A 25,158-nucleotide genomic window follows, 5' to 3' on the forward strand; every position below is an offset into this window, starting at 1 on the left:
CCACCTCTTCTGTAATGACTGTCTAACGAGGAAATGACAAAGGTTTTCGAGAAAGAACTTTGTTTTAAAGTTTAAATAAGATTAACAGTGAAAAATGACTTGCAAGGTCACCGCCAAGCAGTGCATGTGTCCCCGAAAAGGCTTGTTTCTTGCTTTTTATGTGAAACGACATCGATTAAATAAACCAAGACGTTACTTCTTGGCCGATTCCAGGATGAAATCTTTGACGTCAAAACCGAACAGTTTTTGAGCATGTCTCCCGAGGAACTGACAAAGGAATTTCGAGAACAATTTAATGTTGTCTCGGTAACTTCGTCATGTCAAGAGCAGAACCTTCTTGGTAAAGTCACCGCTTGGTTGTGCACGTATCGGTATCGTATATGATTAAGGTCACCGCCAGGCTGTGCAAGTATCGGTATCGTATATGATTAAGGTCACCGCCAGGCTGTGCAAGTATCGGTATCGTATAAGATTAAGGTCACCGCCAGGCTGTGCAAGTATCGGTATCGTATATGATTAAGGTCACCGCCAGGCTGTGCATATATCGGTATCGTATAAGATTAAGGTCACCGCCAGGCTGTGCAAGTATCGGTATCGTATATGATTAAGGTCACCGTCAGGCTGTGCATGTATCGATATTGTATATAATTAAGGTCACCACCAGGCCGTACATGTATCGATACTGTATAGTACTTTGATCCCTCCACACGCTTATTTCTTGTGTTCTTGGTTCTGATAGAAAACGGGCTCCGTTTCGTCGAGGGAGTCAAGGAAGTTTGTCTCAGTGACTGAATCATACCAGCAGAAGAAAATCACTTTTAATGTCACCGCCAAGCTGTGCATGTGTCAGTACCTACTGTCCTTCATAGGGCTTGCTTTGTTGCTTTTCTGCGTTCTCCGTTCGAATCGAAGACGAGCGCTGTCTCGTTGAGGGAATCAATGAAGTTTTTCTCGGTGACCGAATCGTTTGTTTGTTTGCTTAACGCCCAACCGACCACGAAGGGCCATATTAGGGCGATGCTGCTTTGACATATAACGTGCGCCACACACAAGACAGAAGTCGCAGCACAGGCTTCATGTCTCACCCAGTCACATTATTCTGACACCGGACCAACCAGTCCTAGCACTAACCCCATAATGCCAGACGCCAGGCGGAGCAGCCACTAGATTGCCAATTTTTTAAAGTCTTAGGTATGACCCGGCCGGGGTTCGAACCAACTACCTCACGATCACGGGGCGGACGCCTTACCACTAGGCCAACCGTGCCGGTGACCGAATCGTACTAGCACTGCAAAATCACTTGTTAAGGTCACCGCCAGGCTGTGATAGAGTACTATGGTCCCTCAAAAGGCTTGTTTCTCAAGTTGCGTTCTCGGTTCTAACCGAAAACAAGCTTCGTCTCGTTGGGGGAATCAAGGAACTTTGTCTTGGTGACTTAATCATGTCAGCAGACGATATTCACCTGTAAGGTCACCGCCAAGTAATGCATGTGTCTGTACCCGATAGTACTAAGGCTTGTTTCTTGCCTTCACCAGCCTTCCTGCGTCCTGGGATCCAATCGGAGACAATCTCCGTTGTCTCGGTGACAAACATACCAGCAGAGGCAAATCACTTTTCACTGTCATCGCCAAGCAACAGGCGTGTTTCTCATGTTGCGTTCTGGGTTCTAATCGAAGACGAGCTCCGTTTCGTTGAGGGAGTCAGGTGACTTCATCATACCAGCACTAGAAAATCCCTCGTAGGGTTAACGCGAGGCTGTGCATGTGACCTTAACCAGATAGTAATAAGGCATATGTTTTGCCTTTAAAAAACCTTCTTGAGCTCTCTTGTCTCGGTGATAGTCATACCAACAGAGGAAAATCACGTTTAGTGTCACCTCCAGGCTATGCATGTGTCGGTACACGATAGTACTGAGGCTTGTTTCTTGCTTTTAAAAGTCCTTTCTGCGTCCTCCTAACCAACGACGAGCTCCGTTGTCTCGGTAAAAATCTTACCAGCAGAGGAAAACCTCATTTAGTGTGTCACCGCCAGGCTATGCAAGTGTCTTACCCAATAGTACTGAGGCTTGTGTCTTGCCTTTAAAAGCCTTTCTGCGTCCTCCTTACCAAAGACGAGCTCCGTTGTCTCGGTGACAATCATACCAGCAGAGAAAAATCACTGTTAGTGTAACCGCCAAGCTGTGCATCTCAGTGTCGGTACCTATAATCATCCCGCAAAAGGCTTGTTTTGTTGCTTTCAAAAGCCTTCCTGGAACTTTGTCTCGGTGACCTGATTATGTCAGCAGATGAAATTCACGTTTAGGGTCACCGCCAGGATGTGCATGTGTCGGTACCAGCGTGCTCGGTTCTAAACAAAGAAAAGGTTTAATTCGTGGCTTTCAAAGGCCTTCATGCGTTCTTGGTTCTAATCGAAGACGAGCTCCGTCTCGTTAAGGGAGTCAAGGAACTCTGTCTCGGTGACCTAAGCATACCAGCATTTGTAAGGTCACTGCCGGGCTATACATCATTTTTGTTTTTACATGTGTTGGTAGCCGATAGTACTAAGGCTGGTTTCTTGCCTTCAAAAGCCTTCCTGCGTTCTGGGTTCTAATCGAAGACGAGCTCCGTCTCGTTGAGGGAGTCCGGGTAGCTGAGCGAGGTGTCGGTGAAGTAGGCGTAGTACGACCAGTAGCACGTGCAGAACGACGCGAAGAAGAAAGGGAAGGCCACTCGGGAGACCCTGTCAAGCATGACGGCGGCTTGCATGCTGGTGCAGCACTTCCGCTCAACTTCCATCCGTTTCGTCTGTCGCTGGTTGACCAGCTGAGTGCGTCCGTCGAGGTCCACCAGCGTCTGGAGAGAAAAAAGAAAACAATACAGAATACAGAATCTTTAATTGCCCAATGAAATTCGCTCCAGCCATGCACACTCAGCACACGTATCTATACAAACTGATCAACGACATCAATTTAAAGGTACTGAACTTGTCATATCCAGGTGCACGGAGCCCCTGGGGCTTTTAGTCATACCTCAGGCAGCTATCCGTTAGAAGAACTACCAAGTTTCATTGACTTGCTCCCAAAGAGTCAAGAACTGCGATTTTTTTACGAATTAATTTCGTACTCGGACCCGGCTGGTCTTGACCTATTTTTGGATCTAAATTTAGATCAGGTAGATCACCACATCATGCACAAAAAGACACGTCACTAGCAAACTATGTCAGACGTCATCATGAGTTTGTGTAAAACAAAATGGAGGCCGGAATCACTCAAGTTGAATGGAACTCCGACCAAACACCACGTACTATTTAGGTTAATTTATGCACTCGCGTGAACAAGAAACTGTCGAGCTTCACAGATGTCGTCGTTGGGTAGTTTTGGGTTTGTTTTACTACCATAGGAGGATTTTTGAACTGTAAATGCACTCAGCTGCAACAAAAACGCAAAACGAAGGCTGTGAGAGCTGCACTGTGCCTTTAAATACGACACTGGACAGCAATTAACAAAAATGTACTTAAACTTATAACACACACTCGAAAGCTTCCCCACAACTTGTCAGACACACTCAGACACACACTCAGACACAGACACAGACACAGACACACAGACACACAGACATACAGACACACACAGACACACACACACTGTCAGACGTCCAGCATTTACCAATCCAAGGATCACGTTTTTACAAAAAGCGTGATTCAACAAGCGCTGCGCTGTAGGTACAGTGGAACCCCCCTTTCAAGACATCCCAATTTAAGACTTAATTTCCCCCTGTTGAGACCTCCATTTTTTTTAGACTTTCTGTTCATAACATCTGTAAATTTACCCCCGTTTTCGCACGCACAAAGCTAGGACACTCAGGCTGCAAAACAGCTTCATCCCCAAATCCATCACCCTTGGCAACATGTAAACACATCCACATACCCGACTCATCCCCTCTTCTGCCAGTGCAATCAGTAGTAATGTACATGTATATGTATTGGTTTTATGTACGTCCGTATTTTTTCTGTGATATATTGTATGCTATGATTTTTTGCAATGATGTTTAGCCATAGTCCGTTATACGCGTAGGTGTGCGAGAATATGTAAGCGCAGTGCTTTACAGATGTCCATGTGGGAATGTGTAAGTGGGCGTAGTCGAATGTCCATGTGGGAATGTGTAAGTGGAGCATATAAGAATGCCCATGTGTGAATGTGTAAGTGGAGCGTATAAGAATGTGTAAGTGGAGCGTGATCGAATGTCCATGTGTGAATGGGTACGTTGAGCGTATAAGAATGTCCATGTGTGCGATGTGTAAGTGAGACATAGATGTGTTCATGACTGAATGCATAAGCACAATGCAAGGAATGGCCAGAAAGGTATGTGGGCGGTGTGTTTATAACCTGCCCTGTTATATAGTGCTATATGTCTTATGTAAAAACAATGTCCTGTTTGTATTATTGTTATGTACCACGCCTGAATTTCTCTATGAGATAATAAAGTATTCTTATTCTTATTCTTATTCTGTTTTAAGACTCCCTCCCATTTAACGATCTAATTTTTTTTTAGGTTTGTGCATGTCTTATAATGGGGGCTCCATTGTAGTAAGCAAGAACACCCCCGTTTCCCACGTTCCAAACACAAATGTTGCTTTGAGATCAGCTTTTCTATGAGACCGCAGCCAATAGTACTGACACAGGCGTCATACGGTAGCTGACATCAAAACAACGATTTATTGACTCAATACATAATGCCGCAGCTGGAAATAACCGATTCATCATAATGAGAAAAGCGTAGTATGGTGTCAACAAATCGAAGGAACAGCTAGTCCTGCTGAATCAACACTGATTGAGTTGCCTTTTGCTCTACTCTGCTCCAAAATCGAATGATTTCATTATTTGCAAAATTTGGGTTGCTCAGCTAGACTAACGGTAGCCTTTCATTTTAATATGCTCCTGAATGAACCAATTTCAATATTTTTCAAATTTGGGTTACTCAGCTAGAACAACGGTAGCCTTTCATTTTCATATGCTCCTGAATCAACCAATTTCAATATTTGTCAAATTTGGGTTACTCAGCTAGACCCACGGTAGCCTTTCACTTTCATATGCTCCTAAATCAACCTATTTCAATATTTGCAAAATTCGGGTTTCTCCTCTCCAAAACCATCTCATTTCAATATAAGCACTATTAGTGTGACTGGCTTTGCTGTAGCCTATTACTTCACAAAAGTAATTATAGCATATCGTTTCTGATATGCCCCCAAATCAATCGATTTCAATCAATAGAAAATAATGGGTTACTGGGTTACTCTTCCAATGTATTTATAGCTATCTATTGTGAACCACAATCAACCAATCTCAATATTTGCAATACTGTACTTGAGTTACTGCGCGAGAGTAACTTTAGCCCTTCATTCTACGGTATACCATGTTCAAAAATCAACCGATCCTTTTGGATTGAAATGTTGTTGGGCTGTCTGAGCTGTGTGTTTTGTTTGAGTCGTTAGTGATTGATTGCATATTGATGACGTGATGTGTTGTGCCCCAAAAGACATTCTTGTGCTGTGCTCTGTGAGAGGGATTTTCTTTGTGCTTAATATTATTTTGTTTGGACCTAGCTATTGATGTGTACATTGTTGTTAAACAGTTGTTTGTTGTATGTTTACCAGGGTTTGCTAGTGTGTGATAGGGTTCGTGTCCGTCTGAAGATGTTAGTTTCTTTGTTAGTCCTGTGTTGACAACTCTTCGACAAGCGCTTAGAACTGTACCCACGGAATACGCGCTATATAAGCTTCATATTGATTGATTGATTGATTGATGAACTGGGAGAAGAACTGACGGAAATCGGAGGGGGTGGGGTGTGTGTGTGTGTGTGTGTGTGTGTGTGTGATTGTGTGTGTGTGTGTGTGTGTGTATGTGTGTGTGTGTGTGTGCGTGTGTGTGTGTGTATGTGTGTGTGTGTGTGTGTGTGTGTGTGTGTGTGTGTGTGTGTGTGTGTGTGTGTGTGTGTGTGTGTGTGTGTGTGTGTGTGTAGAACGCGACAGATAGAAACCAAACCAAACCAGACAAAACATAGCAAAACAAAACAATTAAAATCAACGAAGTGTTAGCGCTTTTGAGACCATTTAGTTATACTGCCTTTGGACTTGTGACACTTAGGTTGGACACATGACTAAGTTAGCCAATGAATGATCTTCACTGCGTCAGGAAAAGCTAAAAGTAAACAGTGGTACCGCTAATATTCTTTGTCTGTTGCCAAAGAGTATCACGCGGGAAGGGCGGTTAAGTATTATTTCAATAGATTTTGAAAATATTGAGTCTGGAGCAAAGAATAGAGCGAATTAGAAGGCTATAATTATTTTGGTATGGTAACCTAGCGACCCACATTTTGCAAATATTGAAACTTATTCATTCGTAATGGCTGAAGAAAGACAGTTGCAGCAGTCCAGAATAATCTGCTGAAAGAAATCTTGAACAATACAAAGTCGACCCGGTTATAATGGCTGCTTTACATCTTGCTCGCCATTACTAAATCATGCCGCAAATGCAACTCATTTTTTGCCTGTCACATGTACAATTAATGCTATAACAACAATTCATTCATCGCCTGCCAAACTTGTGGAATTACGGAACAATAGCTAGCACTATCGGAGCGATTTCCTGATTGTTTGTGTTTCTCTTCCGGTTGGTTTTGTTGTGTGAGACATGTCCGACCTTGACATAGATTTAGCCATATCCAGCCCGAGCGACCCGTTTTTTCAACTTAATTCTCCTCCCTCTCCCCCCTCTCCTCCCCCCTCCCGCACTGACACACTTCTGGCACCATCGAGTATGACACATGTCTTCACCCTCGATCACCTACCCAACCCCCCTCTCCGTCACGCTCTCTCCTCCCTGCCCCACCCCCACTTTGACAATTCTGGCACTTTGCAGCCTGACACATCTTTTCACCCTCCATCAGCCATCCCCCGCCTCAACCACCACAAATACCTCTCCTCGCCCCCTCCCCCACCCTCCACCTTGACACAGGTGAGTTCTGACATTATTCAGTCTGACACCTCTTTTTATCCCACATCACCCCCCCACACACACACACACACACACACACAGAGCAACAGTCTACAGAACAAATACAATATTCTTTCAGATTCTTGAATAAATTGCAAATGTCATGCCTTATTCATATCCCTCGCTCTACCCCCACCAAACATTCTCCACTGTCCTATATTTCTCAGTCTCTTCTTTAAATCGTTATTTTGCTCGTCCATCTGAATCGGCCAATTTCTCATCTGTTTCTGTCAAACAGTTAACGCTCGGAAACACGCACTGTCTTTCTTCCCCCCCTCTCTCTCTCTCTCTCTCTCTCTCTCTCTCTCTCTCTCTCTCTCTCTCTCTCTCTCTCTCTCTCTCTCTCTCTCTCTCTTTCTCTCTCTCTGTGTCTTAATGTCTGTCTGTCACGTTTATCTGTCTCATTCTCTGTATGTCTATCTGTCTGTCTCTGTCCATCTCTGTCTCTGGCTGGCTGGCTGGCTGTCTGTCTCTCTCTCTTTCTCTCTCACGCCCATTTGCTATAAACCATGTGAGTTTTCGCAAATAAACATTCTGACTTCTGACTTCTCGCTCACGCCCACACAATGTCTCCAAGGAATCACGTCGTTTGAGTCGTTTGTCTTAACTAAACATTCACACGAGACCACATCAATTCACCCTCTTTGTTTCTCACGCTCACATTTTAAACTCTCCAAGGAATCAAGGAATGATTATTCAGTGCCGCAACAAACCGAAACGGCAGCTGACCACGAAACCAGCAAAGAGAAAGCGTGACGAAAGTTCTCCGCCTTTTCCTGTTACAGGTGATTAATTCATTAGACAAAGACAAGTTCACGGGAAGAGAGAAAACTTATCACGCTCCGTGGCTTTTCAGCATTACTCCCCTGAGAAAATGAATAATCGAAGCTTGGAGACTTGACGGTGACAAGAAACTTCACCCGAAGGAATTTCTATGATAAGCCAAGCCGTTCTTTGCCCCCTTCGTTTTCTTTATCCCTCTGTCTTTCTTTCTTTTACCCCTGGTTTCTCTCTATTAGCCGAGTTGTCAAAGTGTATTGACAATTCGGTGAAGGTTGTGTTTGCGACGGGGTCTGGTGTGAGTCATTATTTGTTGGTCTATCTCGGTGGTGTGTCGTGGTCGGCTGATTCTTGGGGGTCTTGACACGTCCACGGCGGAAGCCGGTTTGGGCGTCATGGGAATCAATGCTCTGTCTCTGAACTGTTTATCTCTGGCTCTGTCTCTATGTATCTGTATGTCTCTTTTTTTTTTTGTAACCTCTCTCACTTGCCATAAGCTGTAAATAGCCATTACTTGATAGCCTACATGATATATACCAACCCCCTTTTTCTGTGCACGGTATTTTCTTTGCCGTGCTTATGTGTGTGTGTGTGTGTGTGTGTGTGTGTGTGTGTGTGTGTGTGTGTGTGTGTGTGCGTGCGTGTGTGTGTATGGTGTGTGTGTGTGTGTGTGCGTGCGTGCGTGCGTGCGTGTGTGGTGTGTGTGTGTGTGTGTGTGTGTGAGTGTGTGTGTGTGCTGGCGTGCGTACGTGCGTGCAGCGTGTGTGTGCGTGCGTGTGTGTGTGTGTGTGTGTGTGTGTGTGTGTGTGTGTGTGTGTAGCGATTTCCATAAAACTACTGAACGGATGTTTACCAAACTTTACATATATATTTATACCTGAACACTCTTGCAGATAATATCCCGAAACAATATTTCATTTTTTTCGCTGACGTAACATCCATCCTTTAAAAGATGTTGAGGTGGCACTGTGACGACCACATTTTTCAATCGATGTCTTTAAATGTTTCAGTCAAACCATGTCTGAGCCGTTTTATTCAAATCGTATTCACGGTTCGTTTCTTTTGCCAAGACAATCAGTGCTGTCTCGGTCGACGGGTTTCGACCAGCCTAGACTAGGTTCTTATTGAAGCCTGATATTAATCGGGCGCAGTCAACTGCGCAAAATCTATTTTCCGAAGCTCGTTGCATGAAGCTTTGGCCCTGAATTTTCAGTAAGTCTTCGCGAAGTCAATTTTGGGCTCAAATTAAGGACAGCCTCTTCTTCTTCTTCTTCTTCTTCTGCGTTCGTGGGCTGAAACTCCCACGTACACTCGTGTTTTTTGCACGAGTGGAATTTTACGTGTATGACCGTTTTTTAACCCCGCCATTTATTTAGGCAGCCATACGCCGTTTTCGGAGGAAGCATGCTGGGTATTTTCGTGTTTCTATAACCCACCGAACTCTGACATGGATTACAGGATCTTTTTCGTGCGCACTTGGTCTTGTGCTTGCGTGTACACACGGGGGGGGGGGGGGGGGGGGGGGGGGGTGTTCGGACACCGAGGAGAGTCTGCACACAAAGTTGACTCTGAGAAATAAATCTCTCGCCGAACGTGGGGACGAACTCACGCTGACAGCGACCAACTGGGTACAAATCCAACGCGCTTCCGACTGAGCTACATCCCCGCCAAGGACAGCCTCTAAACTTAAACACCTACCTCTCTATCAAAACACAACAAAGGTGCGTTATTGGAACGTTTAATTATAACAAACCGAAACGTTACAGTTACAGTGACAGTGACAGTGACAATGACAGTGACAGTTACAGTTACAGTGACAGTGACAGTGACAGTGACAGTGAACGTTACAGTGACAGTTACAGTTACAGTGACTGTTACAGTTACAGTGTTACAGTGACTGTTACTGTTACAGTTACAGTTACAGTGACTGTAACGTTTATTTTGTCATCATTAAACGTTCCAATAACAAACGTTTCTTGTTTTTTTATTCTGAATTTGGACGGGCGCAATGGCTTGGTGATAAGAGGCCGGCCTCCAAAGCGGAAGGTCGTGGGTTCGAATCCCGGCTGCGCCTGGTGGGTTAAGGTGGAGATTGTTCACCCAGGTCAACTTATGTGCAGACCTACAAGTGCCTTATCCCCCTTCGTGTGTACACGCAAGCACAAGACGAAGTGCGCACGGAAAAGATCCTGTAATCCATGTCAGAGTTCGGTGGGTTATAGAAACACGAAAATATCCAGCATGCTTTCTCCGAAAGCGGCGTATGGCTGCCTAAAGTGCGGGGTTAAAAAGGTCATACACGTAAATATTCCACTCGTGCCCGGTAGCTCAGTTGGTAGAGCACTGGACTTGTGATCGAAAGGTCGCAGGTTCGAATTCGGGCCGGGACGGACACGGGTCAACTTTATGTGCAGACCCAGAGACAGAAGCCATGTCCCACCCCCGTGTCATCACAATGGCACGTAAAAGACCTTGGTCATTCTGCCATAAGTACAGGTGGCTGAATACACCTAAACACGCAGACACCTGGGTAGCGCGACTCCGTTGCTGCTAGCTTTCCACTGGGAGGAAGCGACCCGAATTTCCCAGCGATGGGACAATAAAGTAATGAAAATGAAATGAAAAATGAAATGAAATGAAAATGAAACACACGAGTGTACGTGGGAGTTTCAGCCCACGAACGCAGAAGAAGAAGATTCTGAATTTAGAACGTTGGCAGTCTATTTGGTTTTTGGATACCTACCTCTCTGATGAGTGTCCCTTTCTCCATGTCAGCTTCCGGGTCCTGAGAGTCGGTTTCGATGGTGTCAATGGAGCGCATGATGGCGGCGGTGGAGGTGGAGGGGCCGTTCTCCAGCGGTCTGGGTGCAGGAGGGGGAGGGGGAGGGGGCACTGGCCCAAAGCCGTGGTCTCCCTTGCGACGACTGAGGACGTTGACGATGGCAAACTCGATGAGAGCGGAGAAGACAAAGACCAGGCAGGTAGACATCCAGAGGTCGATGGCTTTGATATACGACACTCTGAAGGATAAACAAGAACGCTGAAGCGTGATTAACCATGCAGTCAATGACAGAAGCCGGACACACCAACAGCGAAGCGAGGACAGTCGAATGCGCTGTAATATAAGTCCGGTTCGCTCTCACCTCCCGAACGTTCACACACACACACACACACACACACACACACACACACACACACACACACACACACACACACGCGCGCGTTCGCTCGCACGCACGCACGCACGCACTCACACACACACACACACACACGCTCGCTCGCACGCACTCACAAACACACACACACACACACACACACACACACACACACACACACACACACACACACACACACACACACACACACACACACATATCAGTTGAACTTAAAACGTGTGCACAAAACACAGAGTTAAAGGTACCAGCCTTGTAATGAAATGGACCATGTACAACATCCCGAGTGTGTTGAGGTGTTTACGCGGGGTAAGATCATAGACACACCAGAAATCAACTGCTCTCTATGCAGAGTTGGATTTATTTGCTCAGTAATTCTGTAAGCGACAACTTAGTCAATCTGCTTAGTTAATTAAGCACACACAAAACACCATTAAAACACTAAAACAACAACAAGAAGAACAAGAAGAACAACATCATCATCATCATCATCATCATCATCATCATCATCATCATCATCATCATCAACATCAACATTATCAAAACAACAACAACAATAAACAACAACAACAAACAACAACAAAAATAACAACAACAATAACAACAGAAGCAGCAAGTATCATTACAAATCCCAATCCGAAAACGACCTGCGCTACAGCCCTTGGGGCGATGAGAAACCATTTTGGCCATGAGTATATATCTCTTTAAGAACTCCCAGAGAGATGCATCTATGACACCCTGATTATAAGCTAGAAAGCCCCCCCTTCGGAAAGAAAAAAAACAGAAAAAAAACATGAATAAAAATTAAATAACCTAAATAACAATTTCACTAGTCACCTTGGCAACGACGCGTTGACAGAAGAGCTCTGCGTTGTCATGGTGAGGACGGTCAGCACGCCCAGAGAGGTGCGACCAGCGACGGCCCCCACGGTCAACCAGAAGGACAACCACGACACGATGACGATGAGAGCGGAAGGAATGTACATCTGGATCAGGTAGTACTGCAGGCTCCTCTCCATGTGAAACGTGGCCTCCAGACAGCTGTGATTTCCTGTGGGCACAAAACAATTTGGTCTCGTTTTATCGGTTCTGAAAAGACTATATGGTGAAACGGCACTTCTAGTACGTTCCACTGAATGAATACGATGAAATGGGTAAGGCCCCCGTCACACAGCGCCACGTCCTTACGACGACCATGCCGATCACTCCGATCTGAAAAAGTTATCAAATCACGTGCACACCCCAATGTAGTGTACACGAAGGGACCTCGGTTTTTCTCGATCATCCTAAAGACTAGCACTTGAACCCACCACCTAGGTTAGGAAAGGGGGGGAGAAAATGGCTAACGCCCTGACCCAGGGTCGAACTCGCAACCTCTCGCTTCCGAGCGCAAGTGCGTTACCACTCGTCTTTCACATTCTAATTCATGCATAAACGTTAAACTCACGCGCCAAGTTAAGACCGAGGATCACTCACACACTTATTCATGCAAATATGATAAAAATGCTCTTGGCAATGCGTACATGCGCCGCCCCATCACCCCCCCCCCTCCTCACCCCATTCGCAAAATTGTCTACATTTGTAATCCATTAGCTTTCATGCACACACATACGTCCAGCTAACCAAACCGGTTGGGTTTTATTAAACCACATTTGTAATCTCGTAAGTCCCTCGTATTTTAGGTGCAAAAAGCGGCGTATGGCTGCCTGAATGACGGGGTAAAAACGGTCATACACGTAAAAACCCACTCGTGCAAAAACATTAGTGAACGTGGGAGTTTCAGCCCATGAACGAAGAAGTAGAAGAAGAAGCAGAAGAGGGGCAAAAACAGAAGGGTGGAGTGGAAAAAAAGACAAAGTATATGGCTAATCTACCATCTGCAAAGGCTACCCAAAGACAGCCCTTAACCCCTTGACTGCCTTAGGACGGGTATACCCGTCCTGCACTTGTGCATTATTTCCATGATTAGATACTAAAAACAGATTCTTGGTTGAATTTCCTTTAAAAATAACATAGGTTTTACTTTCCTACCTACTGCCAGTTTGGAGCTAGAATTTTTTGTGAATTATTACACCCCGAACTCCAATATTCCCTGGCAGTCAGGAAGTTTTGATTGGCAGCGAAAGGGTTAATGGAACCAACCGATTCTGGAATAGCCACGGTCTCGGGTGTCGCAGTCGCCGCTTTCGTAACCGACGACCTGGAACTGGGGCAGCTCTATGTCCCTATTTATGTCCACTGGAGTGCCCGCAACCCACTCCAAGATCAGCTTGTCTGCGTCGAAGCCGACTGCCCATAGAAATGAGTCAATACATTTAACTTCAAACAGAGTTAAATTAGAACTAAAGATATTAATCGAATGTTGTGAAACAATCCCAAACAATCCGTAGTGTCTACAACTAAATGTATGTTTGTACGTGTGTGTTTCTGTATACAGTTTACGAAGGTCCCTCGCCAAGTGCTGCTTAACAGACCGAAACATAAAAACAAACACAATCCCCCCAAAATCAGTCAAGTTAACCTTGTTTGTAGATCACTCCTAATTCAGTTTTCACTCCAAAGCGACTGTTAAATGTATACAGCAGACAGGGTGACAGCAACGGAACTATTTCTAGCTGACATTTACTTCATTGGTTGTCAATTTGCTACATTTGCATAGGAGGTACATTCTATGTTGAATTGGTCTACAGGACAGCAAATAATGTCTGTTTGGATGGCTGACTGACTGAGTTACATATTTACGGATATGTCAATGTCGTATTTGAAAAATCATTTGGTTCCGTCAGATCGGCCTGTACACTGACAGGTCAAATTGGTACGTCGATATTCACCGCAAAAGAAAGAAAGAACAAGTCGTGTAAGGCGAAATTACTACATTTAGTCAAGCTGTGGAAATCACAGAATGAAACTGAACGCACTGCATTTTTTTCACAATGACCGTAGTCCGCCGCTTGTGCATAACGGAGTGAAACTGACGAGCCTGTTCAGCGCGGTAGTGGTTTCGCTGTGCTACATAGCACACTTTTCTGTACCTCTCTTCTTTTTAACTTTCTGAGCGTGTTTTTAATGCAAACATATCATATCTATATGTTTTTGGAATCAGGAACCGCCAAGGAATAAGATGAGATTCTGTTTAAATCAATTTGGGAAATTTAATTTTGATCATAATTTTTATATTTTTAATCTTTAGAGCTTGTTTTTAATCCAAATATAACATATTTATATGTATTTGGAATCAGGAAATGATTTAAAATAAGATGAACGTAAATTTGGATCGTTTTATATTTAAAAAAAAAAATTATTACAATTTTCAGATTTTTAATGACCAAAGTCATTAATTAATTTTTAAGCCACCAAGCTGAAATGCAATACCGAAGTCCGGCCTTCGTCGAAGATTGCTTTACAAAAAGTTCAATAAACTTGATTGAAAAATGAGGGTGTGACAGTGCCGCCTCAACTTTTACAAAAAGCCGGATATGACGTCATCAAAAGTATTTATCGAAAAAAAAAAAAAATCCGGGGATATCATTCCCAGGAACTCTCATGTCAAATTTCATAAAGATCGGTCCAGTAGTTTGGTCTGAATCGCGGTGACTCTTGCATTTGCTAGATTACATACGTGAGTATCTAGATTACCAAGCCTCAAAAATGACCGGCACGGTTGGCCTAGTGGTAAGGCGTCCGCCCCGTGATCGGGAGGTCGTGGGTTCGAACCCCCATACCTCAGACTTTAAAATTGGCAATCTAGTGGCTGCTCCGCCTGGCGTCTGGCATTATGGGGTTAGTGCTAGGACTGGTTGGTCCGGTGTCAGAATAATGTGACTGGGTGAGACATGAAGCCTGTGATGCGACTTCTGTCTTGTGTGTGGCGCACGTTATATGTCAAAGCAGCACCGCCCTGATATGGCTCTTCGTGGTCGGCTGGGCGTTATCAAACAAACAAACAAACAAAAAAAAGCCTCAAAAATAGTTTGATGAACAGCTTCGTGAATTAACCGTAGAAGCGCTTGCATAATCAGCAAATTAGTAGAGGTTACATGCCGAGTCTCAGTGATTATCAAAAATAATGGTCGAAGTTAGCGGATCATGAAAAATGCGAGCTTTAGCGAGCTTTTTCATGACCGCGAACTGAGACCATTATTTTTGATAATCACTGAGACGAGGTGTGTAACCTCTTTATTCCTCCTTTCTTCAGTTATTCAAAGAAAAGAGGAGTTTTTTTGCGAAAGTTTGATCGAATCCTATTCTCTCAACCAGTCAACCTGCGCAGGCGATCGATTAATGCGCGGTTGTATAGTTCCGTGCAAATCATTCCATTCTGTTAACACTTCTTGTCAGTTTTCCTATTTTGGGCTAAAATCAAGTACACAGATATGCTGTTATTCTGCCGTGGCGGCAAAGGCAGATATTGTGTGTTCTGTATATGTTTTAGTATCGCTTAGGATAATGTTTTTTCGTCAAATGGGACTAGCAGACGAACTTTTGCACCCGTGTTCCAACGTTAAAAACTGTATGAAGTTCAGTTTTCTGGGGAAAATAGTGTATGAAACCCCTTTATGTTGTTTAAATTGATGAGATGTGTGCATTTGGTTGCGTGTGATCTGTTTATTAAATGAAATATTGTTAAAAACTGACCGTCGGATTGCAGTCTGTTGTCGAAGGAACTGAGTGAAAAGAAGGGGAACTACTCTTGTCGCTAGACAAAGTATGAGTTACTTGCCTTGGGAAATTGCTTGTGATGAACGGCTTGACGGCACGGCAGATGAGATTCAGAAAACAACCGAACTCATGGATTTTATATGGAGATTCATGTGTTCAGGCCTGTAGTTGTTAATTTAAATGCGGTATGTTTGTATTGTTTGCTCCAGAGATGTATACTTCGTACATTAGAGCGCTCGGAACTTTTCAGTCGCAAAAAGTAGTACCGAAACAGAACAACCTCTCAACCCATTGCACTATCGAGGATTCAGGCTGTTGCTGGGTCGTTATTTGTTTGGTTGCTGGGTCATTATCGAAAAATAACTACCCCTACAAGTTTACAGAGGTAAAGAAGCAGAGGGGGGAATAAGCAGATTTACGGAGCATAATAGAGTTTATCCTTGAAGGTGTGTCTATAAAATACGTCACAGCGAATGTCCCTGGGACTTCTTGGGAATTAATTCGCCAGAAAATCTCTCCAAAACTGGATTCCTTGTTACTATGTATCTAACAAAAAATCGTTCGGACCACTAGTTCAGTAAGGTGGTTGACTAAAAATAACTTTTTCTACTAAAATCAGTCATTGTATAAATGAGAGTATACTCACAGCTTTCAACCTTCAGCGCACACTCCTGTCTGTCAAAGGGGTAGTTTCTCAAGTTCATGGGACAGCTGAGCGTCAATGATAACCTGGACAGCGGGAAACAGAAACAAAATTAAAGACTGATGACATTTCTGTTAAAGCAGTGTACTTTGATATAAGCAGAGTTAGCAGATGATAGCAATAGTAGCGATTGGTTGGCTGATCGATCTTTAATACTCAAGGCGTAAACCTATTCCTACTATCTGCAAATATAAAATACAATTAAAACTCTAAGGTTTGTATTATTGACTTGTATTGAAATCTTAACAAACTAAAACGTTTATTAGTAAGTCGACAACTTCTTCTTCTTCTTCTTCTTCTGCGTTTGTGGGCTGAAACTCCCACGTACACTCGTGTTTTTTGCACGAGTGGAATTTTACGTGTATGACCGTTTTTTACCCCGCCATTTAGGCAGCCATACGCCGTTTTTTTGGAGGAAGCATGCTGGGTATACCAACATTCATATGAACACATGGACATACTAACATTCAAATGAGTACATGGACATACCAACATTCAAATGAAGACATGGACATACCAACATTCAAATGAACACATGGACATACCAACATTCAAATGAACAAATCAAACAAACCAGCAAAGAAGACAAAAACAACAACATACAATTAAACGTTTATATATATTTCTTTAATTTACATTTTAAGAAAGTAAGGTATGCCTCGTCCGCATTAACTTTTTCTTTCAAGGTAATAGCAAAAAGTCAAAATTTGACCTGAAATCCAACCTTCATGCACTCTAAACTGAAGTGTTCAACTTTTGAACGCCCTTTCTATAACCAGTTTTGAAGACAGTGTAATAAAGTAGAAGCAACAGGTAGCACATGGTTAACACTAGTCTTCATGTGAACACTACCCTTTACCATGTGCCACTTTTTTGCTACTAAGTTATGTACTTCAAAACTGGTTACAGAAATGGTGTTTAAATGTGGAACACTTCGGTTTAGACTGAAGCTTGAGTTTGATGTCAAATTACTGACTTTGAGAGGAGTTAGTAGGGACGAGGAATACTTCACTTTGACTGTGTTTCTTGACTGTGGGTTTAGAGAGTTCCACTGAAAAATGCACTGTACAGTGGAACCCCCCTTTTAAGACCCCCCAAATTTAAGACTCCCTCCTTTTTAAGACCTCGTTTTCTCAGACTTTCTGGTCATAACCTCTGTAAAATTACCCCCATTTTAAGACTCCCTCCTTTTTAAGACCTGATTTTTTTCAGATTTGTGGAGGTCTTAAAAGGGGGGTTCCACTGTACCTGGCAAAGTATTCCAGTCTGCCGTCTGGGTAGAGCCTCATCATCTGGTTGGGGTTCATCACTTGGTGGAAGGAAGCCTTCTTCTCGTTGGGGAAGTACAGGTCTGGGATCCAGATCTTCTTCATGTTGTCGTTGTCGATCTCGAAGAACTCCACTTCGTACTGGTACTTCAGGTTAGGTTGTACCCACGACAAGGCCATCATGATACTGACAGTGTAGTCCTGTGAGAAGATGATATAATGATATATAGGACGCTGGTACCTCAGGTTAGGTTGTACCCTAGACAAGGCCATCATGATACTGACAGTGTAGTCCTGTGAGAGGATGATTATAATGATCTATAGGACGCTGGTACCTCAGGTTAGGTTGTACCCACGACAAGGCCATCATGATACTGACAGTGTAGTCCTGTGAGAGGATGATATAATGATCTATAGGACGCTGGTACCTCAGGTTAGGTTGTACCCACGACAAGGCCATCATGATACTGACAGTGTGGTCCTGTGAGAGGATGATATAAAAATATATTTTTTTATACCCTGGTCATGAAAGTACTGAATACAGACGACCTTGTCGGAGTTTAAAGATCAGCTAAAGGAAGGAAACCAATTTATTAAACCACTGATAATATCAAATTCGCTGAAGTTAATGCCTCGGTCTCACATATACGATTTTTCGGAAGTGTCGGGGATAGTTAAGTCGGCTAGGTCGGAAGTGTCGGATGCAAATTCGGCTCCAAATTTCACTCCCGACCTGTCCTTACGACTGATCCGACCATGTAGCCGACAAGCAGACGACAACCACCCGACTTTAGGGCCGACAAATCCGACATGTGTCCAGACACTTCCGACTGCAGTAACGACAATTCCGACTGCAGTTACGACAGGCCCGGCTGAAAAACTTCCGAACAATAGCCGACTCTCACGACCAGTGTAACAACTAAACCGACTAGCTAACGACTGTCCTAACGACAAATCAGACTGCCCTTACGACTAATCCGAACGAAACTATGCTACCGACAAATCCGACCACCCTTACGAGTCTTCCGACTACCGTTACGACTAATCAGAATCGCCTTACGACTAAACCGACACGCTTACGACAACCACCCGACAAATATCTATTCGTCTGAGTCGGGAGGCTCTTCCGACTGTTTTGAAAATTTCAAAACAGTCTGAAGGGCCTTCCGAACTATCCGACTTTTCAAAAACAAAATTGCTAATTCTCACGAACTCTCCGACCTCTTCCGACTTCCAGCCGACTACCTAAAGTCGGGTGACATTCGTAGATGTGAGACCGAGGCATAACAGATCGAATGGAAGCAAGTCATCTGAATTCACAACAGTTCATTATCTGTGTCAAAAGTGTTTCTCTGTCAACTTTACAGACCTTTGGGTCGAAGTAGCGTGATTGTAATGTTTTATTTTTTCATAAATGAAACGTTCCACTAACTTACCATTCTTGTGGTTTAAAAACACAATCTGTTTTGGGTGTCAGGTTCTCAAGTACAATTACTTAAACGAAGAAAAATAAGTGCTCAGAGCATATGATAGTAAATGTTTTCAAGGACAACTTAACCACGGGAAGAAAGAGCTCGGAGCATATGATAGTGAAAGGTTTTCAAGGACAACTTAACCACGGGAAGAAAGAGCTCGGAGCATATGATAGTGTAAGGTTTTCAAGGACAACTTAACCACGGGAAGAAAGGGCTCGGAGCATATGATAGTGTAAGGTTTTCAAGGACAACTTAACCACGGGAAGAAAGAGCTCGGAGCATATGATAGTGTAAGGTTTTCAAGGACAACTTAACCACGGGAAGAAAGAGCTCGTAGCATATATGATAGTGTAAGGTTGTCAAGGACAACTTAACCACGGGAAGAAAGAGCTCGGAGCATTATGATAGTGTAAGGTTTTCAAGGACAACTTAACCACGGGAAGAAAGAGCTCGTAGCATATATGATAGTGTAAGGTTTTCAAGCACAACTAAGTCCCGGAAAGCGAAGCAATACAAGTGCTCAATGCAGAATATAATTATGTTAGTGTCAGATTGTTCAGGTCAGGCAAACGAAGGGAGAGAACCTCTCATGCAACGATATAACGGAAGTGAGTGGGGGTTATGCGGAAACAGTCTCATTGTTTTCTATGGAACAAGTCGAACATTCACCGCCCTTGGTTCGTACAATAACTATTATTTACTTCTTTCAAGACCTTCGCTGTCTGCGGCTTTCGCTGATTTTCAGATTTTGAAGGTCGAGAGTTTCGTACCGACTTCGGATGTTTCCAGAAAGCAGAAAAATCAACGGCGTCCAACAAAACCTCACGCCGGTGTGACAAAACCAAATTAAGGTATAACTCTGTGGCTGAAGTAGGTGGCTGCTCTGTTGTAGCAAAATTTGGTTTGTATTTAAAAAAAAAGGTCTCATAACCATGTGCTGCAAAGTATTCGAATGTGAAATGTACAGAAAAACAGGGTTGTTCCCATGAACTTGTCACACAGTGCGTACTGAAATGTACTCACAACTTCAACTACTCTGTCTGTGTGTCTGCGTGTCTCTCTCTTTCTCTCCTTTGCCCTCCTCTTCCTCATCACCCATTTTCTTCTGCCCCCCCCTCCCCCCACACTCCCCAGTTCCCCGACCCTACCTCCCTCTCATCCTCACCCCTCCTCATTTGGGACGAAACCAGACATCTTAACGTCGCTTAAGCTCGTGCTTCTGCGCAAGCCATGACCCAGCTGTCTACTTAGCATCCCCAGGGGTGCAGCAAAACGCAAATTGCTCCATGCAAAACGTCATTAAAGGCCCCACTGTCTTAATTAGTGTCTATCTGATGAAGACACTAGCCAAAATGTCAAGCGGCAAAATGAGAGTCAACTCGAATGAGAGTCAAGAGGCTTTCTGGTACATTTGTCGGGTCAGACTGTTCCCTCAAAAGTATGACCTTCACTTTGGCATGCCGGGTCGAAGGTCAATCTTGTGTGACGTAGCAAAGCACTTAGTGATAATGAGTGTGTACGTGTGTCAATGGGGAGGGGGAAATATGTGGGTTTCTTCTATTTTGTTAGATTTCGGTTCTTTTCACCACATTATGTAGCCGATCTCATTGCAAAGGCGATTTAAAGATGAAGCAAACTCTAACAAAAGCTTGTGCACACAAACGTGTACACACACATGAACATACATGCGTGCAGACAAGCATACACACAAACATTCAGACTGAACACCCGCGCAAACACATACACACACACACACACACACACACACACACACACACTCACGCACATATGCTTACACACACACACACACACACACGCACATACATACACACACACATACACACACGCACGCACACACACGACAACAACAACAACCACACACACACACATACACACACACACACACATACACACACACACACACAGAGTATAAATAAATCAAACTGACCATGGATGCTTCACTAATGGAATCAAAGCTGTCCACGTAAATGTGACACGTGACAAGAGTAGGCAGGTCTGAAACATACAATACAAAAAATATGTTGACATTAGTCTGATGGTCTGAACAGTTCATAATTATAACCAGTCGCTCAAAGCCTGAAGACACATTAAAGGCACACTCATACTGAAATTACTTTGACTCATCGTCTCAGATCTAGCCAGGCTTTTACACTGGCTAAGACCATCACTCCGAATAATGGTCACATACCAAAAAATCCCACGTACGATACCTCATCATATTATTTTTTTTTTTTTTAAATTTTTTTTTTTAACAATGAGACGATACTGAAGTCTTATCTTTGGTAAAATTGAATAGATCTACATGTAGATTGGACCTACTTTGCTTTGTTATTAAAAAGTAAATATTTGATTTAAATGCAGAGTTTTAGAACATAAAATACACCTCTTACATGGATCCGAGCTTCAATGGATTTTTGGCAAATATTTTTTAACTGGTAAGGTGCACACACCGCTTGGACATCTTTTGAAAATTGTGACCATTGCCCATCAAGGTTAACTCTTACAACCAGTTCACTCCCTTGACCATCCTAAGGTATCTTAGGGTGACTAGCTACGGAAATTCCCATTCACGTTATTCTGCGGACAAGCCCTTTTTATGCACTCAACATGACAACACAAACAGTTTATTGATATAATGATCGTTGCATGTTGACACATTTCAAAAGCGATCAATACTTTGCTTGCTATGACCATCGTTTTCAGAAAAGAGTATTAAATAATAGCATAAGACTAACATTGTTAAATGGTTCTTGTTTATTAAAAGACAAACACTGACTGTTGATTAATAAGGTCTGTAAGGAACTACTGCATTTCACGAAAAAGCACAGAAAAGACCCATACACGGGAGTGACACAAGACGTTTCAACTTGTGATACAAGCACTGCAAAGGAATTTAGCGACGAGCGTTTGATATTAGCATAATTTAAGCCTCAACATTAAAAATCTAGTCTCATGCATTTTTTCTAGTCTAAATATATGGTTTTTAATCATCCCCATTGTATTCCTCCGTATTTCTAGTCTAGCCATATTTTGGGAACCATCCACCTTGTATTCTTCGCATTTCTTCTAAACTCGGCAAAACAATTATTGCACCCATTTCTGTACCTTAACTAAAACATTCATTCCTGTGTCATTTCATTGCATTCAAACTTTCTATGCAATTAAATTCACCCAACTTAGCTGTCTGGCACACTTTTCGGATCAAAGATTTCCTTTACAGGGGTCACGTGACCAGCTTCCAAATAAGGGTACCCCCCCAAAACGACCTGACAAAAACGTACGGTACCAATTAAAAAAAATCGACGACAATTCAGAATAGGCATAACTTGGCAACTTTGACACATTTTTGGAATCATCCACATTGTAATCGTTCTCGGTTTATGTAAATTATGACTGATACCTGCATTAACCTTCTAAATAAACACACAAAACCAAACTCTGCATGAAAAGCAGCTTGGATGTTGATATTTGGTGTATGTGCCAAATAGACAAATGCTCTTACCCCATGTAAAAGCCTGGTTTACATGATGGTTTACATGATGGTTTACATGATGGTTTACATGATGGTTTACATGATGGTTTACATGATGGTTTACATGATGGTTTACATGGTGGTTTACATGATGGTTTACATGATGGTTTACATGATGGTTTACATGACGGTTTACATGATGGTTTACATGATGGTTTACATGATAGTTTACACGATGGTTTACATGATGGTTTACATGGTGGTTTACATGATGGTTTACATGATGGTTTGATGGTTTACATGATGGTTTACATGATGGTTTACATGATGGTTTACATGATGGTTTACATGATGGTTTACATGACGGTTTACATGATGGTTTACATGATGGTTTACATGATGGTTTACATGTTGGTTTACATGATGGTTTACATGATGGTTTACATGGAAAGGATGATATCTTTAAAGGCACACTCCTTCCAGTGTACACAGTTCGGCTCATCGTCTCAGATCTGGCCAGAATTGTTTTTGTTTTTTTCTTACAAGAGATAAGACAATCCATCTTCATCATCACTTACTACAAGAGATAAGACAATCCATCTTCATCATCACTTACGATAAAGCAACACCATGACTGCTTGCTATAGCGCAATGGCATTTTTTTATGAATTACTTTCTTAAAAAGTGGATTAATATCTTTAAAAGGTGGCTTTTTGATATATTAATTCATCCACAAATTCCCACTATGCTCTGAGAGCACCAAGGCTGTTCATTTATGGTATGTGACCAATTGGGGGGGGGGGGGGGGGGGGGGGAATAAAAGCCCGGCAAGATCTAAGACGGTCAGCCGAACTGTTTACACTCTGAAGAGTGTGCCTTTAACGTTATAACTATACCTGCATCGAAGTTAGGGGGTACTTTGTTGTTATTCCCCTCAGACTGCATGAGACTACCCAGCATCTCGGACCTAAAAGAAAGAGAAGAAAAATAAGTGAATTACTGATCAGCAGTGTTTCCTTTGTCCAGTGGCGTAACGACAGACGGGACAGACTGACGGACAGACAGACGGACGTACAGACAGACAGGCGGACAGACAGGCATATGGATAGAAAGACGGACAGATGCCTTTTATAATATTAATCATTGCTAGCAGTGTAGCATACGCTTTGCTCTGGTCTGGAAAACATCACTTTTGTGAGAACCACACTCTAAATTTTATGGACACATGTAGACAGACTAACAAACTGACATACAGACACGCACAGAGAGAGAGAGAGAGAGAGAGAGAGAGAGAGAGAGAGAGAGAGAGAGAGAGAGAGAGAGAGAGAGAGAGAGAGAGAGAGAGAGAGAGAGAGAGAGAGAGAGAGAGAGAGAGAGAGAGAGTGTTCGGAGCTGGCTAGAAAAATTACGAAGTACCAGATATGTGTGTGTGTGTGATGGGGGGGGGGGGGGGGACTTGAGGGAGGGGGAAAGAGGAGGTGTTCTAGTGCAGCTCAGAGAGGATGCCGTCAGCCATCTTGATATAGCCATCATCAATTGAACAGAAACAAATAACCTCCCTTACCCGAAGCGAGCAATTACCTCCCTTCGCCATTCCGTCCTTGAAAGTCAACTAAAGGGAGAGAATCGAATGCGATTCACGCGGGAGAACGGCAGGGGTTAACCGAATTATGCCCTTGAAGCGTGTTCGAAAGAGTGAATTACTAAAAGTTCGTTCAGTCTGATGTTTGGAGTTTCCGGTGCTTTCTCGGTAAAATGCATCGATTTTCGCTCCCTTGGTGCCGAAAGATAAAACGAGAAAGGCAGGCTGCACATAGGCTTGTGGTTCTTTTGAAAGGGAGAAAGGGTTGTCGTGGGAATTAAGGGAACGTTGAAGTGTGAGGATAGGGAGGGGGGTGACAGAGCGAGAGAGAGAGAGAGAGAGAGAGAGAGAGAGAGAGAGAGAGAGAGAGAGAGAGAGAGAGAGAGAGAGAGCGAGAGAGAGAGCGAGAGAGAGAGAGAGGGAGAGAGAGAGCGAGAGAGACAGAGACAGAGACAGAGAGAGAGAGAGAGAGAGAGAGAGAGAGAGAGAGAGAGAGAGAGAGAGAGAGAGAGAGAGGGTTTGTTATGGACGTGTATGTAAGGCAATCTTTAAATCACACGCTTGCGCGTGAGTGCGCTGCGGACGTACACACACACACACACACACACACACGCACTTACCTTTCCTGAGACATATGGTTTGGGTGGGGCAGAGAGAGAGAGAAAGAAAGAGAGAGAGAGAGAGAGAGAGTGTATGTGTTGTGTGTGTGTGTGTGTGTGACAAGGGCCACGTATGTAAACACTCCCTTCGCTGGTAATGTAACGCGGTAAAGCGTGCCTCATACGATTTTTTTTTCTCCAAGAGTAGGCTTTTTTTTTTTTTTTACCTCTTTCTAAACACATAAAAACCCGGTCCTAGTTCTTTGAGAAAGAGACGAAGAAGAAAAACAAGTCGCGTAAGGCGAAAATACAACATTTAGTCAAGTAGCTGTCGAACTCACAGAATGAAACTGAACGCAATGCCATTTTTCAGCAAGACCGTATACTCGTAGCATC

At 43.3% G+C, this 25,158-nt stretch overlaps 1 protein-coding gene across 1 annotated transcript; it reads right to left on the reverse strand.

Moving 5' to 3' along the window:
- Positions 1 to 1,622: 1,622 nt before the first annotated feature.
- Positions 1,623 to 23,542, reverse strand: LOC138968584 (glycine receptor subunit alpha-2-like). The gene is made up of 8 exons (XM_070341171.1): positions 23,478 to 23,542; positions 21,037 to 21,104; positions 17,594 to 17,814; positions 16,289 to 16,371; positions 13,126 to 13,272; positions 11,821 to 12,034; positions 10,554 to 10,830; positions 1,623 to 2,831 (listed from the first exon to the last, which is right to left on the reverse strand). Exons 1-8 carry the CDS (start codon positions 23,539 to 23,541, stop codon positions 2,586 to 2,588), a joined length of 1,320 nt encoding a protein of 439 aa, XP_070197272.1. The 5' UTR covers position 23,542; the 3' UTR covers positions 1,623 to 2,585.
- Positions 23,543 to 25,158: the final 1,616 nt, after the last annotated feature.

This window comes from Littorina saxatilis, linkage group LG6 (genome assembly GCF_037325665.1).
Source record: "Littorina saxatilis isolate snail1 linkage group LG6, US_GU_Lsax_2.0, whole genome shotgun sequence".
NCBI classification, from domain to species: domain Eukaryota; kingdom Metazoa; phylum Mollusca; class Gastropoda; order Littorinimorpha; family Littorinidae; genus Littorina; species Littorina saxatilis.

What these genes read in the sequence shown, in the direction of transcription:
- LOC138968584 (XM_070341171.1), bottom strand. Translation starts at nt 23,541, where the DNA reads ATGCTGGGTAGTCTCATGCAGTCTGAGGGGAATAACAACAAAGTACCC. An exon ending in ACCCCCTAACTTCGATGCAG is followed by an intron (nt 21,105 to 23,477) that starts GTATAGTTATAA and finishes TGTATGTTTCAG; the next exon opens with ACCTGCCTACTCTTGTCACG. An exon ending in AAGGGACACTCATCAGAGAG is followed by an intron (nt 2,832 to 10,553) that starts GTAGGTATCCAA and finishes TTTTCTCTCCAG; the next exon opens with ACGCTGGTGGACCTCGACGG.